The sequence below is a fragment of the Pteronotus mesoamericanus genome, unplaced genomic scaffold, assembly GCF_021234165.1.
Source record: "Pteronotus mesoamericanus isolate MK-2021 breed Mesoamerican mustached bat unplaced genomic scaffold, CSHL_Meso_final contig_169, whole genome shotgun sequence".
NCBI lineage: Eukaryota > Metazoa > Chordata > Mammalia > Chiroptera > Mormoopidae > Pteronotus > Pteronotus mesoamericanus.
In genome coordinates, this window is record NW_026555068.1 from 4,341,096 (window position 1) to 4,366,259 (window position 25,164).

The 25,164-nt window shown below is 42.6% G+C and overlaps 1 protein-coding gene across 5 annotated transcripts in view; it reads left to right on the top strand.

Moving 5' to 3' along the window:
- Positions 1-25,164, top strand: part of SLC20A2 (solute carrier family 20 member 2) — a 96,311-nt gene that overhangs the window by 63,141 nt on the left and 8,006 nt on the right. For 4 of the 5 annotated variants that reach the window (XM_054565945.1, XM_054565944.1, XM_054565946.1 and 1 more), the window contains 6 exons: positions 2,035-2,131; positions 11,368-11,484; positions 15,702-15,728; positions 15,829-16,032; positions 17,125-17,713; positions 24,228-24,413. In XM_054565945.1, the coding sequence (XP_054421920.1) occupies positions 2,035-2,131; positions 11,368-11,484; positions 15,702-15,728; positions 15,829-16,032; positions 17,125-17,713; positions 24,228-24,413 (1,220 nt within the window). The remainder of the gene's footprint in view (positions 1-2,034; positions 2,132-11,367; positions 11,485-15,701; positions 15,729-15,828; positions 16,033-17,124; positions 17,714-24,227; positions 24,414-25,164) is intronic. The other variant, XM_054565947.1, reaches the window with a different exon arrangement.

Below are 25,164 nucleotides of genomic sequence, written 5' to 3' on the forward strand. Positions count from 1 at the left end.
ATGTTGGAAGGTGTCAGCCCCTCTTGCCTGTTATCCTTCACCCTTTTTATTTCCTCTGTCTGGAACGCATTTTGTCCTGGCAAACTCCTGCTCCTCTTCAGCCTCCAGGTGTCGCTTCCCAGGAAGCCTTTCCTCCCCCACCCCAGGTTCTGGCTGGTTCTTCTGTACCGATAGCACTGTGTCCCTTCTCATCATTGTACTCGCATGCTGTACTGTGTTTCTTGCTTAGTGGTCTGTTTGCTATTTTACTATAAGATAAGTAGCAGTGAGAATAGAAACAATCACTGTCTTACTTTTTATTTCAGTGCCTGGCACCGCGCTTAGCACTTCAAAGACACTGATGGAATGTTAAGAGGGAATGGTGGATAGTTGGGAAGGTGGCAGGGGATGGAAGGAGGGAGGGAGGGAGGGAGGGAAGGAAAGAAGGAAGGATGAGGGAGTTGGAGGGAGGAAGGGAGGGAGGAAGGGAGGGAGGAAGGAAGGAGGAGAGGAAGGAAGGAGGAGAGGAAGGAAGGAGGAGAGGAGACAGATCCCAATGAGGCAGTTGTCTCTGAGTTGTAAGAATAGGTTATTTGAGAAAACATAAGGTGATTTGATTAAAAACATAAACTCAGGGCTTATACACCTTCAGAAGTTACTGGTTGGGAGTCTGTCTGTAGCAACCATCGTCCCGAAGGAAAAAACATTTTGAAAGCCGGAGGCAGTAGGCACTCGGGCACCCCACTGTTTTGTTTTCGGTTCGGCCAGGCTTCTGTTCCCATGGAACATGGTAGGCTAGGAGGCTGCTGTGCCCCTCGTCCCAGCTCCTTCCCACTGGCTCTTCATGTTTGCTCTTCTTCACCTCCCCTTCCTGATCTGGGGGTGGCTGCCATACTGTTGAATCACTTCCTGCCGCTGCTCCTACTGTTCCTTACACCTCACTACTACTGATCAACTCAAGCTTCTTGACAAGTGCTGCTGGCTGCTTGAGGCATCCCACAATAGGTTCTTGAGGAGTGATGCCCCTGCAACACACCTGATTTCCGAACATGTTTGCACTCGGCAGCAGAAATCTTTGAGATAGTCTCTCCGTATCCTTACTCCTGTAGCTCATATCGTGTTTAAATCTGGTTTTCCTTTTATCATGGGAGGGTAGCAGACGCATATAAATGTATGAATGTTTTACATCGTTATTAGAAACATCATTTTTTGAATTATGTAGGCAACATCTATGGGCCAATGCTGCATTGTGGAGTTCTCAGTCCGTATTTTTGTTTCAAAATCCTCACAGGTCTGCTTAAAAACTCTTAAGTTTCTAATATTCTCTTAGATATTATTCAGCCTAAAATGTATGCAGTACCTTTCTTGTTGAAGTAGTAGGGGATGTTGTACTAGAACGCTAAAGTTGTAAATAAATGTTTTATTAGATGAAGAACCCACCATTTTTAAACTTTTAATAATTGAAGCTTAAATACGGTACCTTATGAGAAGTTTTTAAAAATCGTAACACTTGGTATTATGTTCGCTTTTTATATGTTGATAGAGCTAAAATATCTTGTGTTAATAGAGTGACTTAAAACCTACAGGCATGCAGTGGTGTTCAAGTCATTCGACTCTCTTCGGGCATCCTCAGAGGGTTATGTCTCATAACAATTTGTCGAAAGTAGATTGTCCAGGACCAAACCCAAACTTAGCTAGAGGAGAGAATGCCACAGGTTTTGAGGTAGATGCCAGTCTCTAGGCTTCAGCTCTTAGGAGCTGACCTAGCAGTTATTCTCTGTTTCTAGAACTCACATGAGCTCATGTGATTCCAGTGCTTTAAAGTGTCTGCTGGGCATAATAGTGGGCTCTTTGAAATGGCATTTGTGTAGGAGGTGGCCTGAGCCGATGGCTGTTTTTGTGAAGCAGATCACATGGCAGTGACACGGTCAGCTGTTTTGGCCACGTCGGTGTTTGGGGAGACCTTATTGTAACAGTGTTTTATATCGTGTTGCCCGCTTTGGCCCCAGATCCTTCTTGAATCTTGACTTTCTGCTTTATCTCCTTATTGCGCAGGAGGACCCTGTTCCCAATGGCCTGCGGGCACTCCCAGTGTTCTATGCGGCTACAATAGCGATAAATGTCTTTTCCATCATGTACACAGGAGCACCAGGTAAGAGTTCCTTGGGTGCTTGCATCCAGCAGACCGGGTGCATTACCCTCTGACGGTTTGGCTTACTGGGTGCTGGCCCTGTTGTGTCCTAACAGTGTAAAGCATTACTTGTGGTCATTGTGGAGTCGTTAAAAGAGTAGTAAACACATTTGCTAGTTTTCAGTATTCAAGAGATATGTGAAGTACAAAGGCAACAGACTTTCAGGTTTAAAAAAAGAAAATTGAAATTCCCCTTCTGCCATCTACCCAGCTGTGTTACCTTAGTGGCTTCCTTGCGCCTTCTGAGTCTGGGGACGTGATCTGACTTCTCGGGCCTCCCTGAGCTGGGCGTGCGGGTGGGGAGCACTTGTGAACAGGATAGTCCACCCATCCACACATCGGGGACGTTCCGGGGGGCACTCTGACGTGCTGAGCACAAACGCCAAACTCTCTGGAAACTGTCAGACCAATGAATCCAGCAACTAGGGCTACACATTTTCTGTTTTGGTTTTTTTTTCAGATACTAAAACCAAAGGCAATTTTCTTCCTAGAATTACTTCTCTTCTGATCCTGCTGGCTTTTGTTCTCTTTTACAGGGGTTTGGGGCTTGGAGAGGGAGAGCAGGATTAAAAGTTCTGTCCTTTTCCATTTTTAAGGGGTAAAGAAAAATTTATGTGCACTATTCTTATTTGCACATGTTTCATTGTTGATGAACTGGTGGTAGCGTTCTAATTCAGTATTTCTGGGCGTGTTTTGATCGAGAGGATTTTTCCTGTCTCTGTGAGGTGCCCCTCCTACAGGCGGATCCTGAACATGCCCACTATTGTGGGGAGGTCTGGAGCCAGCATGTATGTTTGTCTGTGTTGTTTCTCCTCATGTTAATGCCCTTTGTGGGTTCCATTTTAGTTATTGGCCATATGTGACAAAAATCTCCCTCTCTGATCAAAAGATAAAATTTCTCTAAATTGACATGTTGTTTTATAGTAGAAAAATGCTCTCTTCCAAAGTAGGGGGAAATCCTTATGAATTTCTCAAACTAGGCTTTCTTAAGGTAGTATTACTCAAATTTAAATAGCCATAGGCAATTATATGCTGTGCACGTTGGTACTGTAAATAAAAAGCTTGCTGAATGATTCTTAACATCACATGGCTACTTTGGCATTTGTGCAGCATTCAAAACATTGACCTTGGCCCATAGACATATGAAAAAATGCTCAGCATCCCTAGCCATCAGAGAGATGCAAAGCAAAACCACAATGAGATAACACCTCACACCTGTCAGAATGGCCATCATAAACAGATCAACAAACAAGTGCTGGTGAGAATATGGAGAAAAGGGAACCCTAGTGCACTGTTAACGGGAATGCAGACTGGTGCAGCCACTGTGGAAAATGATATGGAATTTCCTCAAAAAATTGAAAATTGAACTTTCCTTTGACCCAGAAATTACACTACAGGGATTACACCCTAAGAATCCTGAAACACCAATTCAAAAGAACTTACGTACCCCGATGCTCACAGCAGCGCTATTTACTACCTGAGTGCCTATCAGTAGATGAGTGGATAAAAAAGCTGTGGCACATTTACACAATGGAATACTATACAACAGTGAAAAAGAAGGACTTCTTACCTTTTGCAACAGCAAGGAGGAACTGGAGACTATTAGGCTAAGTGAAATAAGCCAGTCAGTGAAAGACAAATACCATATGATCTCACTTATAAGCGGAATCTAACCAACAAAATAAACTAATGCGCAAAATAGAACCAGAGGCATTGAAAAATGGATGAGACTGACAGCTGTAAGAGAGGAGGGGAGAGAGGGGAGAGACGAGGACTGATTGAAAGAAGGTGAAGGGATTAGTCAAAGAACATGCATGAATGGCCCATGCACATGGACACCAGTGTGGGGGTTGACAGTAAGCGGGGGAGGCTGGGTGGAGGGGGGCAAAGGGGGGAAAATTGGGACAACTGTGATGGCATAAGCAATAAAATGTTTAAAGTAAAATAAAAAAACAAAACATTGATCTTAAAGGTTCGAGCAATTGTGATCAGAACTGCAGCCTGGCCGTGAAGTGTCACAGCTGCTTTAAGTTAGCGAACAGCCTGCGCTGAAGGCCATGGTGATTGGAGAGGGGAAACTCTAGCCTCAGATAACAGTGGCCTGATGGCCCTTCGGGTTTGTGACTCATGGGCTATGGAGTGTGTCTGTCACAGAGAGTTTCCACGATCTGTGAAAGAGACTCAGAGGCAGAGGAGAAGCACTGTGTTGGGCAGGCCCTGGAGCCCCAGTGGGGAGTGAATGTGGCAGAGGGATTCTCTGTCCACCCTCTGCTTGCTCATGGGCCCTCGTTCCTCACTTTGCTCAGGCTCGTAGAGCTCAGGTTAGCCGCAGCAGGGGCCCAGCCGCTGCCGGTAGCCGGGCACCTGTGGCTTAGTGGTTGACGACACTCAACCGGGTGGCTCGGGGGGCCGTGGTAGGGCCGAGTCTTGGGAATGGGCATTGGTACAAATAAGGACAATTTACTTTTTGTTTCTGTATTTTTTCCCTACCCTCTCTTCCTTTTGCTCACGAGTTCCTCCAAATGTCAGAAGTAGTCAACTGTGTGATTTTTTAAAATTAAAATTTGATGTTTTCTATTCTTGCTATATTTTTTCCATCTCTTCTTTTTGTTTGCCTCATCTTCTGCTGCACTTTACTGCAAATTGGCTAAAAGAATCGTCTTACTGGGGGAGTAAATTATTCTAGAGAAAGTGAAACTCTATAATGGATGAAACACGAAGGATTATATAAATATTTCATTGACAGGTTATGAGAAATATGTAATAAAAATGCTAACTTTTATTGAGCTGAGTTTTACATGAATCAATCCTTTTAGTCCTTTAGGAAATTGGTAATATTGCTTTGCCAGCTCCATTTTACAGATGGGAAACTGAGGCACAGCAATACCGGGTACCCAAGGTCATATAAATAGTAAGGTGCAGAACCAAAATTCGAAGCAGACAGTCTAGCCCCGAGCCACAGGCTCTTAATTATGACATTAATCAACCAAGACAGAAGAGTCATGCTTGACTTCTGACTTTCAAAAGTGGCATGGGTAAGATACCCGGTGTGTTAGTACCTGGTACCTGGGGTCACCATTAATGACAGTCAACACACATCAGCCCTAATACAGTCTTCTGTCCTCATCACTCTTTAAAAATGGCTTCCAGTATATTTGGAAACCTGGCTGTATGTTTTTGCATATATTTAATATACCCCTAGTATGAATAGAGTAGTTACCTCTTTAATTAGAAATAACTAAATCTGTTCAAGAATCTTGAAACCCCTTGTCCTACTGAAAGCACAGACTGTATTCTCAGTGCAGAGTTAAGGTTGAATACTTGGGTTTGGTGGCTGTGCTGTCGAGAACATTGGATTTCCTCACCTCTCCGATGTCATCACAAAGTAAGGACAGCTGTAGGACCTCCATGAAAGGGACGCTGTGCTCCATGAGATCATTGGGCAGGACACTTACTACAGCGCCTGGCACATAATAACTCTTAACACATGTTAGGGGCTGTTTTATTACCGTCAGTCCTAAGAAGCCTTATCTTTTTGGCCTTAAGTCGCCAACATATTCTGAGTCATCCTATCTTTCTATTTTTTCCACACTTTTGGTATAAAACAGTTCTTTGTTGAGCTTTTATGTGGCGGGGGGACTTGCCTACAGGAGAAGGAAGAGAAAGGACACGGCTGAAGTGCTCACCATGTTGTTCCTCCACTAAGTCAGAAGAGGATTTTCAAATATTTTGGCTTCTGGTGACTGTTTCTAGAATCTCTCGTAGGCGAGTTTAAATCTTACTTTCATTTAAACATGGAAGGCTGACATTTGCCCTTCAAACGAGACTTTAATTACATACTGTTTCCTTATGTGGGGCCTGTCTGCCCATCCAGCAGAGTCATAAATTAGCTGTGGAGTCATGTTTGGAGATAAGGCTGAGCTGAGAAGAGTCACTTCAACAGTGCTGGTCCTTGCAAAATGAATGCCTCTGCCATCCTGCCAGTCTGCGGTTCATCTTCCCAGGTCCCCTTCTTCCGTAGAATGTTTCAACACATCAGGCCTCAGAGATAAAAGGAAGGAACGAAGCTTTTTAACAGAAATGAGTGACAGTGTTAACATTACCCAGTTTCAACTTTTAAGAGCTTTTGATAAATAGCATTTTTGTGCATGGAGGTGAATTCAGTGGGGATCCACTGGATGTTGAATTACAGTGTTTTATTTTGATTTCTTCTGTTCCTCCACTCTATTTTGAAGTTGTTTATATCTTTGGGTTAGTTTGATTTGTTTTACTTTGCATTTGACGTGACTTTTCTCAAATAAAAGTCAATCTTAAACTTCAAAGACTGAGGTAGCACTTTAAAAATTGTCTTTGCATTTTTTTGGTCCTTTAAAAAATAATTTGCAGGAAGCGAAAATAACTTTACTAAATAAAGTGCTCACTTGGGTTGGATAAAAGCCTGAAGTCTATTTTTAATCAGAAAATCTTCAGTTTTGCAGGCCCTGGTTTTTGTTCAGCGTTTAAAGAATGAATGGTGAAGTTCATTGCATGCCTCACGGGGCAGTCCGAGCAGACCAGCTAACTAAGTCTCCAGTACTTACACGGAACTTCTGAGTCAAAGTGTGGTCTCTAGACCAGCAGCGTCAGCCCCCCATGCCAGCTGGTCAGAACGCGGGTTCGGGGGCCCAGCCCCAGCCCCGCCACAGCCGGGCACTTGGCGTAGTACCAGGGTCTGGGTGGCCCTGACGCCTGGTGCCGCTGGAGGACCGCCGCTCGAGTTGCTTCTTTCCCGTAACCTCTCACCACAAACTCTGCTGCCTGATCGTGGCTCTCACGTGAGAGGTGCTCTTCAAAAGTTCTCACTGGCAACTTCACTCACTCTTTTTCACCAGAAAATGAGTTCTCAAACTTCACCAGGCTTGGTTTCTGGCTTCTTCGGAGCAGACTGCACCTGAGACAGGGCTGACACGCCCCCTGCTCCTCCTCTTCCTCCTCCTCCTCCTCCCCCTTCTTCCAACACCTCTCACTTCGCCTTTTCTCCTCCTCTTCCTTCTCCTCTTCCTCCTCCTCCTCATCCTCTTCCTCCTCCAGTTGTAGCTCTTCTGATCCAGGCCCGAGGAAATTAGAGCATCAGTAACCCCTCGGGCCCCTGCTGGCTTTATAAGGAGGAGCTTTGTCCCCAGAGGACCTCTGTGTTCCGTGTTACCCTGTTCAAGTTTTGAGCTGTAGAGAAAGCAGATGTTTCAATGAGGGCAGTGACTCTGACCCTGGGTCAGGAAGCTCTGGGTGAGAAGAGTCTCCAGTTATCACCGAGGGCTGCATTCAAAGCTGAGCGATTTAAATTCACTTCCTTTCTGGAATTATTCTAAATGAACCCTGGATTGAGAAAGAAAAAAGAAATCCCAGTTATAAGATGATTTAAGATACACAGTTTTTAGTTTCAAAAGAATGCTTCATTTTCCTGAAGAAGTTACTCCAGGATTCCTTCTATGCCTTTAATTCTCTCTAATGCTTTGAACAGGTTAACCTAAAACCAACTAAAAAAAGACTAGTAACTCAGTTTATCATACAAGAGAGGACTAGCAAAATGTGATTCTGTAAGTAAGGTAAGCGTGTGTGTGTTACTGTGGGAAGGTGCCCACAATATATTGTTATGTGAGAAATGAAAGCACAGAACAGTACAGACAGTAAGATTCTACATCTGTTAAGGAAAAAAAAAAAAGAAAGGAAAGAAATTCTGGCAAACACGATCCTGTGTGCTGATTTGTATCTAGATAATGCCTGGAAACATACACGCCGAGTAGTTAACAGTGTTTCCCGGGGAAGTGCGTTCCAGGGGGAGCGCGATGAGAAATGTTCGCATCTGTACATCGTACGATTTTTGTACTGCTGATGTTTTTATAACAAGCATATGTTATAAAATTATACTAAAAAAGAGGAAGAGAAAAGAAGGACAGTTGTAGGGAGAGGCCGGTGAGTGGAGGTATAAGGGAATTAATATGGACTAGAGCCTTATTCGTTGTATAGAAGTTTTACTTATTTTATAGATTCTAATGATGATTGTCGTAGAGGAAGAGCCAGAGGTGTAACAAAGTGATGACTCCGAAGACTGTGCTTGCTTCTGAAAGAGTTCATGTGCTTCTTCCCTGAGTCACTTGCATTTTCTGATCTTTGGGGGATTTGGAATAGGATTGTAGAGATGCTTGAGGTTAGAGCTAAATCACTGTTCATCATATCTTTGCTGTTCAGAAAATGGAAAGGGCAGCAGATGAAAGGCCACTGGGAAGCGGGCGCGGGGGCTGGGGGCTGAGCCTGCCCAGCCTCGGTTCCTGGCAGCCGCCTCCGGCCGAGGGAACCGGAGCAATTCAAGCCGCGTCCTCGTTTGCCTGCCCACAGAGCGAAGGGGCGCGCCAGGCTTCATGGCCCTCCTAAGGGGTAATTATTGGAAAACAATTTGAGATCCTCACGGGAGGACAATTCAGTACAAAGGATTTCTGTTAAAAATTTTGTTATCTGTAAGTCAACCTTGAAATTGTCAGAAGAAAAAAGTTCTCCCTTGGATGTACATTGATTTTAGTTTTCCCATGCCGCATTTTTGTATTTAATTATTTTTTACTCATGAAACTTGATTTTATGTAGTTAGTACAAGTCAAGAGATATAACTGTCAGTTTGTGGTTCTCATATGCAGGCTTTAAAGGTAAATCCTCGTGTTCTCTTGATGCTCTGTTGCATTACTGACTTGCTGGAATAACTTGGTGAGGTCCAAAGTCTGCTCCTGTTCTGTCCCCTCTCCTGTCCTACCACCAGCAGCTTTCCACTCCTGTCCTGCACTCCTCCCTCTTCTTCCTCCTCGATGTTTTACTGTCTCCCACCTCTCCACCCTCTGTGATGTGTTTATCCCCTGCCCTCCTACCCAGTTCTTGTCACCCGGAGGGTGACTTCAGAGCTTTCTGGCCACATCCCAGACCCAACCAATGACAAAGGCAGTTGTGACAGTAAAGTTTCAAGGAACAGATGACATCGTGGCTTATTGTCTAAGAAAGGGATCAAAAACTTGTAACTGACATCAGTTTCTCGCTTTCGGTCCTGACAGCGTCTGGAATCCCACTTGACCCCAGCAGGGAGCGCGGAGGTGGGCTTGGAAGCAGCCCGCAAAGTGGCCCTTCTCTGCTTTTGTTGTGGGCTCTGCTTGGAATGGACAGAAAAAATAGGGTCTGAGAGCAAAAGGGCTCATTTGTATATTTCCCAAATTGTTTCTCTCTTCCCACAGGATCCAGGGCTTGCCTCTCTTAGATCAGGTTAACACAATGATCTCAAAAGTAGCATAGTTAACAATTTTACCATCAACTAAACCAGGAGCCAAAGGAAACATGGGAAACCTCTTCAAAAACCAAATACTTTTAAGCTGTAAGAATGATGCATGTTGATGTTAGTTGGTCAGTTTGATGTTGGTAATTAACAGTTACCATTCAGCTTGGCAAGAAACAGCTCTGGAGTGATCCTTTATCACATGTCTTAGACACTGACATGAAGATAGAAAGCAGGAGCCAGGCAGCCGTGGCCCGGTGAGGTCAGTCCCTGTGGTTTTTAATAAGCAGCTCCAGGCTTCGGATTCTGGGGCAGGGCCAGGCCTGGAGCGGCTGCTAGCTGTCACGGCGCAGCCCCACGTGAGTCCCCAGGAGTTTGGAAGAGGAACGGTCTAGCCCCTACGTGTCTATACTCCCACCATTGCACCCTCAGCTGTAATGAAGCTAGGTAATTCTAGTTTTTTGTTTTTCACATTTATATATGCTAATTCATTCCCCTTATAGTATTAACTACCTATTCTACCTCTTAGAATTACCAAAATGTTTAATAATATCTTAATTGAATAACTTTGAGTTGGTTTGTATGTATAAAATGGATAATGATGTAACAAGTTTGCATCATTAAAGATTTCTTTCATCAAAAGGCAAAGTTTTACTAGCTTACTCTAATACATTTAAAAAACTTTGAACAATTTATAAAAGTGACATGCTTATTACATATTTTCACAATTAACATTGCGAATGTGTATGTAGTAAGATGTGAAAGCCCCCTCCATTTCCCATCTCTCCACAGGAGTAAGCATCGTATCTTTCCAGAACTTTTGCTATATATTCACAATTATGGTAGGAGTATAAATGTGGGGTGGTTATAGTTTTAAAACCTATATTGATTGTATCGTGCTGTGCATCCTATTATCCATTTAGCCTTTCTTGCTTAACTAGATCTTGGGCCTCTTTCCTTATCAGTACATAGAGATCTACCTCATTTTTATGGCTGAAGACTATAATTATTTCACATTTCCATAATGATGCATAGATTAGATGTCTTACAAATTCTTGCTATCACAAGGACTGCTACTGTAGGTATTCTTGTATGTCTAGCATGTGTTCCTGTGCTAGCATGCATGGTTAAGTTGTACATTTGTAAATGTGTGTGAAATGTGCCTGTTGCCACCAGTGACAAAGGATGTACAAAATTCAGAGCGATGAGCTGGGGAGACATTACAGAGCTAGGAAAAGATGTTCCTAAGCCCTGTGCTCTTCTACCCTTTTACTGGCTAATGTAATTGTAACTTCGCGTGCACTACTGCATTTTTAATGGAAAGTTTTTCTGTTTTAATTCCATGAATTGACACTGCAAAGAGTTAAGTTTGAAGCTCAATGGCCTTTTAAAACTCCTGTATTCCTAAGCTGATTTTTCAACAGTTAGGTATGAGGTCAGAGAGGCATGTCCATGAAAGGCGAGGCTGCTGACTAGCGAGAAGCCAGAGGAGGCAGCCCATCGGCGGCGCTGTCCAGTGCCCCAGAGCTGCAGCCGCGGCAGCGGGCTGGCTGATGGGACACAAGACGGCGCACTTTTTTCTTAGCCACGTTTGTCCACTCGGGAAAGTAGATACTGCAATAAGATGCAAATAGTTTTATTGCCACTTAATATGCTGCTTGTGCCGAATTGGTAAAATTTTAATAATTAGGTTACTGACCAGTTTAACCACATACTCACAAGGTAGAGTGTGTCTTAAACACACAGCTTTCTATCCCAAAAAGAATAGCATTTTTTTAATTGAGAGTTTTAGTAAATACAAAATCCAGGTGATGGGTTTTGGGTTAGGAGAACAGAAAGTATGTTGATATGAGGCTTGACCTTCCAGAAAGTGTCCACTGAGACCCCTGCTGTCGTTTCTGTTTCTCAGTGCTCGGTCTGGTCCTTCCCATATGGGCGATAGCGCTCATCTCCTTTGGTGTGGCACTGCTGTTCGCCTTTTTTGTGTGGCTCTTTGTGTGTCCATGGATGCGAAGGAAAATAGCAGGTAAGTGCTCTTTTATTCTCATTTACCAAAGTGCTCCCAATGCCTGAGACTGCAGATGTAATGCACAGTTATCCTTACTAACAGAGGGAAATGGAAGCACGGCTAAGTCTAGAAGATACACTGAGGTACATGCCCAGTCCTTGTCTCTTGGGTCCTGACTGCTTCCTGGCTCACACTTTTTGTTGCTAACTTGTGACCCAGGTGAGGGTAAGGCCCTAGTTGCTGGATAATTGGAAGTTAACTATGCAGTTAAGTTCTGCCAGCCTGATGAAAAACGTTCGCCTTCTAGGAAATGCAAATGAACACCACAGTAAGGTATCACTTCACACCCACAAGAGCAGCTAAAAGGAAAAGACTGTCAATACCAAGTGTTGGTGAAGAAGTGGAGTAGCTTTACACTGAAATGTAAAGTGGTACAATCTCTTTGGAAATTAGTTTAGCAGTTTCCTATAAAGTTAAATATGTACTTACCATATGGCCCAGTAATTCCACTCCTAGCTATTTATGCAAGAGCCATGAACAAGTATGTTCATGAAAACACTTGTATACAAATAATTTGGTCATAACTGCCAAAAACTGGAAACAACCCAGATGCTTATTAACAGGTTAATAGATGACCAAATTGTGGTATATTCATACATTAGAAGACTACTGAGCAAGACAGAAAACAAACTACCCACCATAGGTGCAACAGCAGAACAGATTTCACAGACCTTATGTTGAGGGAAAAAAAGCCAGCTACGGAAGGGTGCACACGGTGGGATTCCAGGGAAAATTAGTCCGCAGGTAGAAATGGTTGTGGAGGCCAGTGGGGGGTTGCAGGAGATAGAATACGAAGAGCATGAGGGAACTTGGCAGGGACATGAAAATGTACTCTTTTTTTTCAAAAAGGTTTTATTTATTTTTAGAGAGAGGAGAAGGGAGGGAGAAAGAGAGGGAGAGAAACATCAATGTGTTGTTGCCTCTCACGCACCTCCGACCTGGGGACCTGGCCTGCAACCCAGGCATGTGCCCTGACTGGGAATCGAACTGGTGACCCTTTGGTTCACAGGCCGGCAGTCAATCCACTGAGCCACACCAGCTAGGGCATGTTCTCTGTCTTAACCCCAGTTATAGGTTGTACTTATTTGTTGTCACAGGTCATCTACCTGCACGTTTAAAATGTATCCATTTTATTATATGTACACTATGCCTCAGTAAAAAAACAATTTTTAAAGAAAGAAGGAGAATATGGCTTAGCTGCCAGAGCTATTTTTCCTGTCATTAGCAATAAAATTGAATTCCAAGCCTTGAGGCCACATTTTTTACAGAGCTCTCAAAAGAAGTATTTACTTTTGACCTCAGAGTGGACTTTACAATCATGTTTCAATATGGATATATCTGAATTTGAAAGTTCATATTTCAAAGATGACCAAAACAAATGAGATATACCATGTTCATGAATTGGAAGACTCAGTACAGATGTCAGGTCTCAGGTTGATTTATAGATTTAACACAATTTAAATAAAAAATCCCGGCAGGATATTTTGTAGATATAAACAAGCTGCTCCTAAAATTTATAATGAAGGTAAAGAAACTAGAAGAGCCAAAACAATTTTGAAAAAGAATAAAGTTGGAGCATTCATACTACTCAACCTTAAGACTCGCTATAGAGCTGTAAGACAGTGTGATGTTAATGAACAGATAAACATCTAGATTAATAGAACAGAAATAAATAGACTGACAGGCATATGACAAAAAAAAAACAACCTTGACCTAATCCTTACACACAATAAAAAAAAAAAAGCACCACAGATCTAAATAAAAAATAGAAGACAGTAAGACTTCTAGTGAAAAAAAAAATCAGGGAAATCTTTTGTGGCCATGGGTTAAGAGTTTTGAGATAGGACACCAAAAACAACTCATAAAAGAAGTTGGGAAATTGCACTTCATCAAAATTAAAAACAATTGGTCTATGAGAAACGCTGTCAAGAGAATGAAAAAGACAAGCTGTAGACTGGGAGAAAATGTTGGCAAATCCCCTGGCAAAGGACTTATATTCACAATATGTAAAGAAATCTAAGAAAACAACCCAATTTTTAAAAAAATGAGCAAAACATTTGAACAGACATTTTCTCAAAGAAGGATATATGGATAGCAAATAAAGCCATGAAAAGATTGCTCAACATTACTTGTCATGAGGGAAATGCAAGTTCAAAATCACAATGAGATATCCTTACACCGCTATTTGAATGGCTTTATTAAGGAAAAAAGACAATACTGAGTGCTGGTGAGGACAAGGAGCAGCTGGAACTCATACAATGTGGGAGAGCCACCCAAGAAAACAGCTTGGCAGTATCTTATAAGATTAAATATACACTTGCCAACTCCTAGATATTTACCCTAGAGATATGAAAAGTTAAATTTACACAAAAATGTGGATCTGAATGTTCATAGCAGCTTTATTTGTGGTCACCCTAAACTGGACACAGTCCAGACTATCCATAGGACGAATGAACAAACTAGGGTATATCCCTATGTTGGGATACTACTCGGCGGTGTAAAAGAATGAACTATTGATGCCCGTAGCAACATGGATGATTCTCAAAGGCATTGTGCCACATAAAAGAAGCCAGTTTCAGAAAATTAAATATCGTATGGTTTCATTTATATGACATCCTGAAAAAGACCAAAGTGTAGAGACAGAGGCCAAATCGGGGGTTGTCAAGGCTTAGGTTTGGGCGAAGAGTTTGATTACAGGGAGCTTTGGGGAGTGACGGTAGACTTCTCCATCTTGGCCCAGAAGGGGGCTACAGGAACCTAGACATGTGTTGCAATCAGGAGTGTAAACACACGGAGACCATTCGCTATTTGCACGTTTAAGAACTAGTGGTTAAAAACATCCATATTACTGCGTACAGCCTCAACTGAACTAGTGAAGCAACATTGATGTTCGTGCTTCGCGGTAGCTCCTCCCTGCTGTCTGTGGGGCGTAACTGTTGGTATTGCCTCCTCCATTCATACTGAGCGCTAGCCTAAGGGGAGCCCCCTTAAACACACTGCTTGTTTGATTTCACTGCATGGGAGTGATAAACCACACTTAAATGCTTTTTTAAAAAAGTTTTTTCTAATAGCCGAATGTCAAATGGACCACAAAACCTTTGTTTTCCAGCTTTAGGTGATAATGTCACAACAGAAACTGACATTGCTCCCCATTCTGGCTTTCTAGGAGTTTTTTTGTGTGTGTGAATGCCATATATTTTGATATTTCAGTTTATATTTCCTGCTTTATACAGACTAATGGTTAAGGGCATGGAACACAGAGCTATACTGCCTGAATTTTGCTACCAGTGTGACCTTGGCAAATGTCTTAATCTCTCTGTGCCTCAGTTTGCTCATTAATAAAATGCAGAAAATAATACCCAGCTCATGTGTTAACAATATTTGTTTTAATTATTATACTCTAGACAAATACTACCTTCTCTCACCTAGATTATAAGCAGCTTGAGGTCAATAGATCTATATGTACATTTCTTGTTCCCTGTAGCATATAACAAATTTAGTTTAAAATTTTTTATCTGTTTATCTGATAAAACTGGGTAGCGGTAGAGGGATGATAGAGGCAGAAATTAGGTGGGAGTGTTTCTAGCAGAGGGACCAAGAAGAGCATTCCCATTTCATTTCTGCAGGTGAGAGCTTAGAAATGCGCTCAGGAGGTTTTGTACGTGGCAAGAGCATGAAATCAGCAGCATCACATATCACATTTGATTTAAAAAGAGTGCTATCGAGCTTTAAAATGACTTTCTAAAAATCCTTTGGTTCTTTTTGAGGTGAAGGATTTTTAAAAATAAGTAGGATCTCTGCTCTTTTTTCTTTTTTGAGAAAAATGATTTACTTTTTTCCTAAGATTTAGTGACCTAAAATTTGCAGACCAATAATTTATTGTACAGAAGAAAAGCAAACAGACCATAACAGTATCTTTGAAGACAAAAAGGATAAACATTTCAGTGATTCTGAGGTTAGTTTAAGAAAACAGAAGGCCAGTCTAGATGGTTATAGAATTATAGGCTGTTAGCCTGTGCAGGACACTGGGGAGCAGATATGACCCCTTCTGTTTTGCTGGGTTTTCATGAGCTAATTCAGGCCCTATGCCCCCATCTTTGCCTCAATAGCTGAGTATTTTGCCTTAAGTTTCCCAGATAATCAATTGAACTCTCTACTTCATTTTCTCTATCTAGCTATAAATTTTTTGTTTCATGTCCAAAGTAAGTACTGAGGTATAAAGGTAAGTACCCATTTTTTTATACTTACTTTTCAGTAACAAGAATGCTTCCAAAACTTTCAGCTATGATGTGTTTTCTTTAGGCAAATTACAGAAAGAAGGTGCTTTATCGCGAGTCTCTGATGAAAGCCTCAATAAAATTCAGGAAGCGGAGTCCCCCGTATTTAAAGAACTACCAGGTGCCAAGGCTAATGACGACAGCACTGTCCCTCTCACGGGGTCGGCTGGGGAGACCTCGGTGGCCCCGGAAGGCACATCAGTGGGCGGCCACCCCCGGGCCACTTATGGTAAGAGCCCCACGGAGGGCTTGGGCTTGCGTGGTGGCAGAGAGCAGTCCCTTGGGTACGCATCTGGGCCTGCATGTGGGGGGTTAGGTTTCCGTGCACAGCAGCGTCCCCCAGTTTTATGTTTTGAGAAAACCCTGGATCCCAGGAGGCTTCAGGAGACCAGCCCTTCAGTCAGCAGAGCGGGATTACTCTTGTCCTGTGCTTTTCTCCCAAGGACTATTTATAGGACTATTTACAGTGTTATCAGAGGCGCCAAGGGTGCACACGGTGCCTCTGTGCAGCTTGCTCAGCTGCGTGTGTGTGTTTTCGTGTTGCAGAGTTGCCTAACTGCTAAAGCTTGGCTTATCAGCTTAACAAGGAGGCCTTCCTCGTGAAAGATGCCAAGAGAAAGCTAAAACCGGAACCAGGGCACTCTCCCACCAGAGAATCACAGAAACCTCAGAAAATGTCAAGACTGTTTCGGGGGTGTCCTTTTGTCCCGTAACATTTGTAGACAATAACGGGCGAGTGCCAGCCTCTGCCAGGCCTGTTGGGGCAGCTTCCCGCCTCCCTGCAAGGTGGGGCCCTGGCACCCACTCGCCATAGGTGCAGCCTCAGATTTGGCCCAGAGATGGCAAATTAATCTTGCCCCACAGATCTGACAGGCCCTGCCTTCGACAGTCATGATTGGCCTTGTAAGGAACACCTAGAATATCTGTCTCACAGTGAACTGGGTTTTGCCTCTTATGTATGAAGTTTTCTAAAATAATTCCCTTATAAGGATTCCCCCTTTACTGGTTACTAGAAACAGGAAAGAATGCTATAGTAATTTCTGGAAGATGCTTTTTAGAACTTAAATCACATTATTTTAAAAATATTATATTAGTTTTATCCTTTTGTAGTATGTCTCCAAGTTTTGTTTTTTTTTTTAACCATATTACATGTCCTCTATAGTCAGTTTAGAAAATAAGGCATGAGGAAAAAATTTGAATCACCCATAATAACCCAGCCTTCCAGAGATTACCATTTTGAAACAGTGGGGAGTATATCCTTTTAGACATGATTTATATTCAAAAGGCTAGAAAAATAAGACTTTTTTTTAACCCTTTCCAGGAAGGGCACTTTCCATGACTCATGGCTCCATAAAATCGCCCATCTCCAATGGCACGTTCGGCTTTGACGGCCACAGGAGGAGCGACGGCCATGTGTATCACACTGTGCACAAAGACTCGGGGCTCTACAAAGACCTGCTGCATAAAATTCACACAGACAGGGGCCCCGAGGAGAAGCCTGCACAAGAAAACAACTACAGGTTCCTGCGGCGGAATAACAGTTACACTTGCTACACAGCGGCCATTTGTGGATTGCCAGTCCACTCGACTTTCAAAGCCGCTGACTCGTCTGCACCAGAGGACAGTGAAAAGCTGGTGGGTGACACTGTGTCCTATTCTAAAAAGAGACTTCGCTATGACAGCTACTCAAGCTACTGCAATGCGGTAGCGGAAGCTGAGATAGAGGCGGAGGAGGGAGGTGTGGAAATGAAGTTGGCATCTGAGCTGACAGATCCCGACCAGCCTCGAGAGGACCCCGTGGAAGAAGAGAAAGAAGAGAAAGACACCCCTGAGGTCCACCTCCTGTTCCACTTTCTGCAAGTCCTCACTGCCTGTTTCGGATCCTTCGCACACGGCGGCAATGATGTGAGGTGAGGACATTGGTCGTTCAGCAAGTATATATTGAGGGTCTGCCACGTGCCAGGAACTATTCTGGGCACCAGGATACAGCAGCAAACAACACAGACAAAAGTGCCTGCCAGTTGTGGTGGGGGCGGGGCACAGGCAGGAAACAAATAAATGAGGCCCCACATGTAATAGGCTACACAGTGATCAATGTTACAGGGGAAAACGAATGGGAAAGGGGGCTGGACCTGCTGGAGACTGCAGTGTTAGCAAGGCTGCTCAAGTAAGGGCTCGCTAAGTGAGATCCGAAAGGGTGAAGGGATCCAGCCACGTGAGCATCTGCAGGAAGAGCATTTCAAGAAGAGGGAAGAGCAGGTGCAAAGGCCTGAGGCAGGAGTGTGCCTGGTGTATTGTAGGAAGAGCAATGAGGCCACAGAGGACAAGTGTAGACTGTAAGGGTAGCAGGTCATGGAGTCCTGGAGCATGTCGGAAATACGTGCAGATATGTAGAGTGCCCCTACTCTCTTTTTACTAGCTAGATAGCTAGTGACAAGTCACTTGATTTTCCCAAAACCTCAGTATCCCAATCTGTAAAATGGGGGTAAAACTAGCACCAACCTCAGGGTTTTCATGAGGATTAAATGAGGTGATTTATAAACGTGCTTAGGACAATGCTCCTTCTATAATCAGTTTCTATACATTTTCACTATTATTATTATTATAATTATGCTGTAGAGCTGATATTTCTATCCAAATCAGGAAAACATACTATCGTTGCATTTTTTATTCTCCAGTTACATGACTCCACATTTCAGCCATGGGTTTCTATACACTGCCTCTCCATGTGCGACTGCATTTCTGTACGTTTTTTAAAAAGCCATTCCCCAGACAAGAGGCCCGGCTATCGTTTGTTCTACTCAGTGTTGTACAGGCATTGCCGTGTTAGTTTATTTAAGGCACGATGTTTTGTCCTACTTGAATTTTTTGACTGCCCCTCCCCAGACCCACCCCACTTCCCCCTCCTCTTTGTCAAGAACTCTTTACTGAAGACCCGGTACTGGCAAAGTGTTATGAATCGGGTCCCTGTCCTTCAGGAGTTTAAATTCCAGTGAGGGAAATAAGAAATACGTGTAGATGGGAAAGTAAAAAAGCACCCCAAAACAGTATTTCAAGGCCAAAGGAAGAGTTTAGGCAGTAACCCCTACAGCTGACCAGAGTTTAGAGCACTTGCTTACAGTTCGGGGGCCAGTTTTGAGGCTTTTGAGTAGGGATAAGGTCTGATAAAAACAGTGTTGTAGAAATTATAATATGACGGTGAAGAGGGGGCTTGTATTTATTCAACAGTTACTAAGTTTATACCAGGCCTCCGTGCTGAACCATTTGTAACTTACTCTATCCTTCTCCAAGGATTAGAGGTTATCAGTGGTATCCATCAAAGATAGGGGATTGGCATCTCAGAAATGTGATGGTTCTTGCCCAGGATAACACAGCAAGAGAGAAGCGGACTTGAGAGCCAATTCTTTGTGACTCTCTGCCCACACTCTGTCTACACAGAGTCTAGATTGGGACGGGAGGAGGGGACTGGAGCTACAGAAGCCATTGAAAGCCCATGTATAGATCCACATGTAAGGAGCTTGGAAGTTGTCACTCCCTCCTAAAAACAAGTGATAACCTGAACAGACTGAAAAATCAATGACAGTTTTTTTGGATCCAGAAGAGAGAGGAGGACACAGGGCAAACCACTGCCCCCAAGACTGGAGACACATTTAAATTCAGACAGTCAGAGAAGAGACACTCAGGAGCGGGAGCTGCTGTGGGAACCAGTGCCACAGGAAAGCCTGAGCTGTAATGGGAATTCCCAGAGGCTCGGTGGGGGAGAGTCTGAGAGTTAAAGACTCCAGGGCGACGCGGGGGCAGAGGCAGTTAACAAGCAGCACAACCAGTATGCTAAGAAAGGAGAGAAAATAGAGTCATGTAAAATGTTCAATTAAGACAAAATAGAACAAAGACCAAGGGTAACAAATAGACAAAAGTAACAGATATGATAGATATTAACCCAGCTATGTCAGAATCACTTTGAACGTCAGTAGTCTAAATGTACCAGTTAGAAGACAGAGGTTGTCAGATTGGATCAAAAAACAAGACCTAACTATGTGTTGCTTGTAAAAAACCCACTTTAAATATAAAGATACATACAGGTTAAAAGTAAGTGGAAGGAGGAAAATATGCTAACACTAATTTAAAAAATTATAGTCAGCTACTTCTGCTTTAACTTTGGACAGACAGGGACAGATCCAGCAGGCAGAATATCAGCAAGGACGTAGTTAAACTCAGCAGCAGCATCAGTCAACTATATAATTGTTTACGTTTATGGACTTCAGCAACAGGAGAATTCATTCTTCTCAAGCTCACATGAAACGTTCAGCAAAACAGACCACATTCTAGACCATGAAACATATCTCAATACATTTAAAAGAATAGAACTAACACAGTGTCTGCTCTCAGACCACAATGAAATTAAGCTAGAAATCAATAAAAGAAAGATAACTGGAAAATCCCAAATATGTGGAGATTATATAATGCACATGTGCATAACACATGGATCAAAGAACAAATATCAAGAGACATTTTTAAGTATTTTAAACTAAATGAAAATAAAAACATCAATATTTGTGGGATACAGCCAAACAGTGCTTAGAGGAAGATGTATAGCATTAATTACATTTATTAGGAAAGAACAAAAAAAAAATCCATAATCTAAATATTCATCCTAGGGGACTAGAAAAAAAAAGATCAAATCAAATCCAAACTAAGAAGAATAAAAGAAAGAATAAGAGCAGAAATCAATGAAATTGACATCAGGAAATCAATAGAGAAAATCAAGGAAACCAAAGCTGTTTTTTTTTTTTTAAAGATCATTAAAGTTGATAAGATTCTAACCTGACTAAATGAGAAACAAGAGAGTGAGAACACAAGTTACTAATATCAGAAGTGAAAGAAGAGACATCACTACAGACCCTGGGGACATTAAAACAATAGAGCGGTACTCCATGCCCACAAATTTGATGACAAGGATGACACTGGACCAATTCCTTGAATGAAAGAATCTTCAAAACTCACACAAGAAGAAATAGACTACCTGAATAGGCCTATATTTGTTTAAAAAATTGAATCAATAATTAATAATCTCCCAAAACAGAAAGCACCAGGCCCAGGGCAGTTCAGTGGTGAATTCTACCAACATTTAAGAAGACAATATAGCAACTCCCTACAATCTCATTCAGAGAATAGAAGCACAGGGAATACTTCCTAACTCATTGCATAAGACTAACACTATCCTATTACCAAAACTACACAAAGATGTTAAAAGAAAAGAAAACTACAAACCAGTATCTCTCATGCACATAGATGTAAAAATCCTCAACAAAGTATTAGGACAGTGAATCCAACAGAGTATAAAGTAATTACACACAATGACCAAGTGAAATTCATCCCAGGTATGCAACACTGGTTTAACATAGAAAATTCAATTAATGTAATCCATCAAACGTAAAACAAGAAAAGTCATATGATCATGTTGGTAGGTTAAAAAAAGCATTTAAAATCTACCACGTACTTAACAGTTTTTAAAAAATAAACCTTCAGTAAACCAGGAATAGAGGGAAACGTCCTCAACTTGATCATCAAGAATATCTCCAAAACACCTGGAACTAACATCATATTTAATGATGAGAAACTCAGCTTTCCCACTAAGATCAGGAGCACGTCCCTTTTCAACACCTTACTGAAATTCTAGCTAATACAATAGGACAAGAAAAGGAAATAAAAGGTACACTGATAGGGAAGGAAGAAATAAAACTTTTTGTTTGCAAATGACATTGTCTATTTATAGAGAATCTGAGAGAATCAACAAAAATTGTGAAACTAATAAACAGTTATAACAAGTTTGCAGGCTATAAAGTTAATACATAAAAATCAGTCGCTTTTGTACATATCAACAATGAACAGGTGGAATTTGAAATTTAAAACACTGTACTGTTTTTTTTTTTTTTCGGCTACAACGGCCATCTTTCAGCAATTTGCCAAAATGACTAACACAAAGGGAAAGAGGAGAGGCACCCACTATGTTCTGTAGGCCTTTGGGGGAGCATGGAGCTGTTCCTTTGGCTGCCCACACACTTGCAGATCTACAAGAAAGGCCATGCAGATGTCAAGGGAGTGGGCGCTGTTGGAAAAGGAATGCCCTCGGGGGGGGTGCATATAAGGGGACTAAATGGTAATGGAAAAATATATGATAAAGATTAAATTTTTTTAAGAAAAGGAATACCCCACAAATATTACCATGGCAAAACTGGAAGAAAGAGTCTACAACATTACCCAGCATGTGCTGAGCATTGTTGTAAACAAACGAGAGCAAGATTCTTTAGAGAATTAACATACATATTGAGCATATTAGGCACTCTAAGAGCTGAGATAGCTTCCTGAAACACATGAAGGAAAATGATCAGAAAAAGAAGGAAGCCAAAAAGAAAGGTCCCTGGGTCAGCTGAAGCATCGGCCCGCCCCGTGCAGAGGAGCGCACCGCGTGAGAACCGGTGGAAGGAGCCTGAGCAGCCGGAGCCCATCCCTGACAGAATCATAGCAGATATGTGCAAAAAAAATGAAAGCTCTATAGTGTGAAAAATGTTTCTGTTCATTGAGTCTCAGTGTGGTAGCCTGTCGTCCCCCCCCCCCCAAATATTTAAAGAAAACTCTGTGTCCGGAAAAGAATAAATAGAAAAACACAATACTATGTATATTAGTACCCCTAAAAATGAAATACTTAGGTATAAATCTAACAAAATATGTAAGGATCTACAAGTGGAAAACTACCAAACCGATGAATGAAATCAAAGAACTAAATAAATAGAGTTTTCATGTTCAAGTCTAGGAAAACTCAATATTGTCAAGCCGTTAATTCCCATCTTGGGGATGCTGATAATGAGGGGAACTAGGCATGCGTGGGGGCAGGGATTATGTGGGAAATATTTGCACCTTTGCCTTAGTTTTGTTGTGAAATTTAAATCGCTCTAAAGGAATGAGGTCTTAATTATAAATTGGAAGAAAAAAAGAAAGAGAGCTGTGGCTTCTCCCCAAAAAGGCAGTGGGTGGCTGCCAAGGGCCTGAGCGATGAGAACAGGCTCAGGTGAAAGGACGTGAGCACCCAAGTTGCTTCTGAGCTCACATCCCAATCCTGCCTCCTGCTGGTCACATGACTTGAGCGTCCAGTTCTTCATCAGTAAAATGGGAGGGGCTGTACCTAGTTTGCAGAGTGGATGAGAGAACTAGTGTTGGTGATTTCACAGTCTGGGAGCCGGCACGGCTGTCCGTAACTGGTGGCTAATCTCGGTAGCAGTGCTGGCAGTGAAAATGGAAAGAAATGGAGAAAGAACTCAATTTGTGTGCCCACTTCTTGTTATTTTTGAGTACAGTACTTCTAAAATGTTACTGTAATAAATCACATGCACATTAAGGCGGCTACGAGAGGCCCTGGCTGGCTGGGTGGCTCAGTTGGTTAGAATGACATCCTGATGCACCACGGTTGCAGGTTCCATCCCCTGTCAGGGTACATACGACGATGAACCCGTGAGTGCTTAAATAAGTAGAACAACAAAAATCGCAGTTTCTCTCACTCTGTTTCTCTCAAATCAGTAAATTAAAAAAAAAAAAGTTAAAGATAGCTACCATTAAAAAAAATAACAAGCGTTGAAAAGGATATGGAGAAATTGGAATCTTGTGCATTGTTAGTGGAATGTGAAGTGGCACAACCACAATGGAAAACAGTGTGGAGGTTCCTCAAAAAATGAAAAGTAGAACTACCTTGTGACCCAGCAATCCCACTCCTGGTTACTTACCCAAAAGAAGTAAAAGCAGAGCCTCAGAGATATTTGTATACCCATGTTTATTGCAACATTATCCACAATAGCCAAGAGGTGGAAGCAACCCAAACGTTGATCAGCAGATGGATGGATAAAGAAGATGTGATATATGCATGCAGTGGAATATTTAGCCTTAAAAAGGAAGGAAATTTTAACTCATGCTACAATGTGAATGAATCTTGAGGATGTTATGCTATGTGAAATAAGCCAGTCTCAAAAGACAGATACTGTATAATTCCTCTTATATGAGGTACCTAGAGTAATTGAATTCATAGAAACAGCAAAATGGTGGTTACCAGGGGCTGGGGACAGGAGGCAAAGGGAATTATTGTTGTGACTGCTGTGGAGTTTTTAGATTCATAGGATGAAAAATTTCGGGAGTACTGTTTCACAACGGAACAAATATACTTGACACCACTGAACTGTACGTTAAAAAATGGCTGAAAGGGTAAGTTTTCTGTTATTTTTTTACCACAATGAAAAAAGTCATTTTAATCACCACTAAATTATGTAGGCAAGCCACAACTATAGTAACAAAGGCTATTCTTAAGGCTAAGAAGTCACTGCATGTTGTAGACAGTGCTGTTTGTATAATTCGTCTACTTTTTTTTTATTCTCCCAGTAATGCCATAGGTCCCCTGGTAGCTTTGTGGCTGATTTATGAACAAGGTGCAGTTCTACAAGAAGCAGCTACGCCCGTCTGGCTGCTGTTTTACGGAGGCGTCGGAATTTGTATGGGGCTCTGGGTCTGGGGAAGAAGAGTGATCCAGACCATGGGGAAAGACCTCACTCCAATCACGCCATCCAGGTACGCCAGAGGCTGCCGCTGCGTTGGCGGGGCTGGTCCTGGGAGGCCCGTGCGGGGTCCGGATGTCCGAGAGCCCTCTCAGGCTGCCCTCACGCCCTCGCCCCCTCCACGCACCCACTCTGCAGGTGGGAGTCACGGTGAGGAGGGGGCGGAGGGTGAGCACCTTTGCCTGCCACCCATCATCGCCCTCCCTTACGCACCCTTGGGCCCCCCTCCGCAGTGGCACTGAGATGAGGGAGAGAAAACGGGAAGGGTGGGAAGATGGAGGGAAGGAGAAGTGGAAGCAGAGCAGGAGGGAATAGAAGAACCAGCCGGCAGCCCCGCATCCTCTCCCACTGGTGGTCTTACCCAGCGTGAGCTCCTGAGAGCAAGTGGGGAGCGAGGCTGTGCAAACCACTCTCAGGGCCCAGGGCCTGCCTGTCCCGAAAATTCTCTGCCACACCAGCTCCCCCTACTGGAGGAAAGCTGCTCTCACTTGCCACCCTTTGGGGCGGCTTGGTGTGTCCTTGGTCTTGGAGCCTCTGTCCTCTGAGGTGGGGTCCAGACTCGTGGTCTTTGCTGTGGTCCTGTTGTCCTTTTATCTAATTCTTTAGGTAGATTAGGGGTTAAATAACAAATTCACAAGAGAATTTTAGAAGGATACAATGAGAGCTTGCAACTACCTATTGTAAGAAATCTTTTCCCTCTCGATATTAATTTTAATAATTCTTTTATAAAATTGACTTCAAGAAAAATTAATAACCTGAGAAAA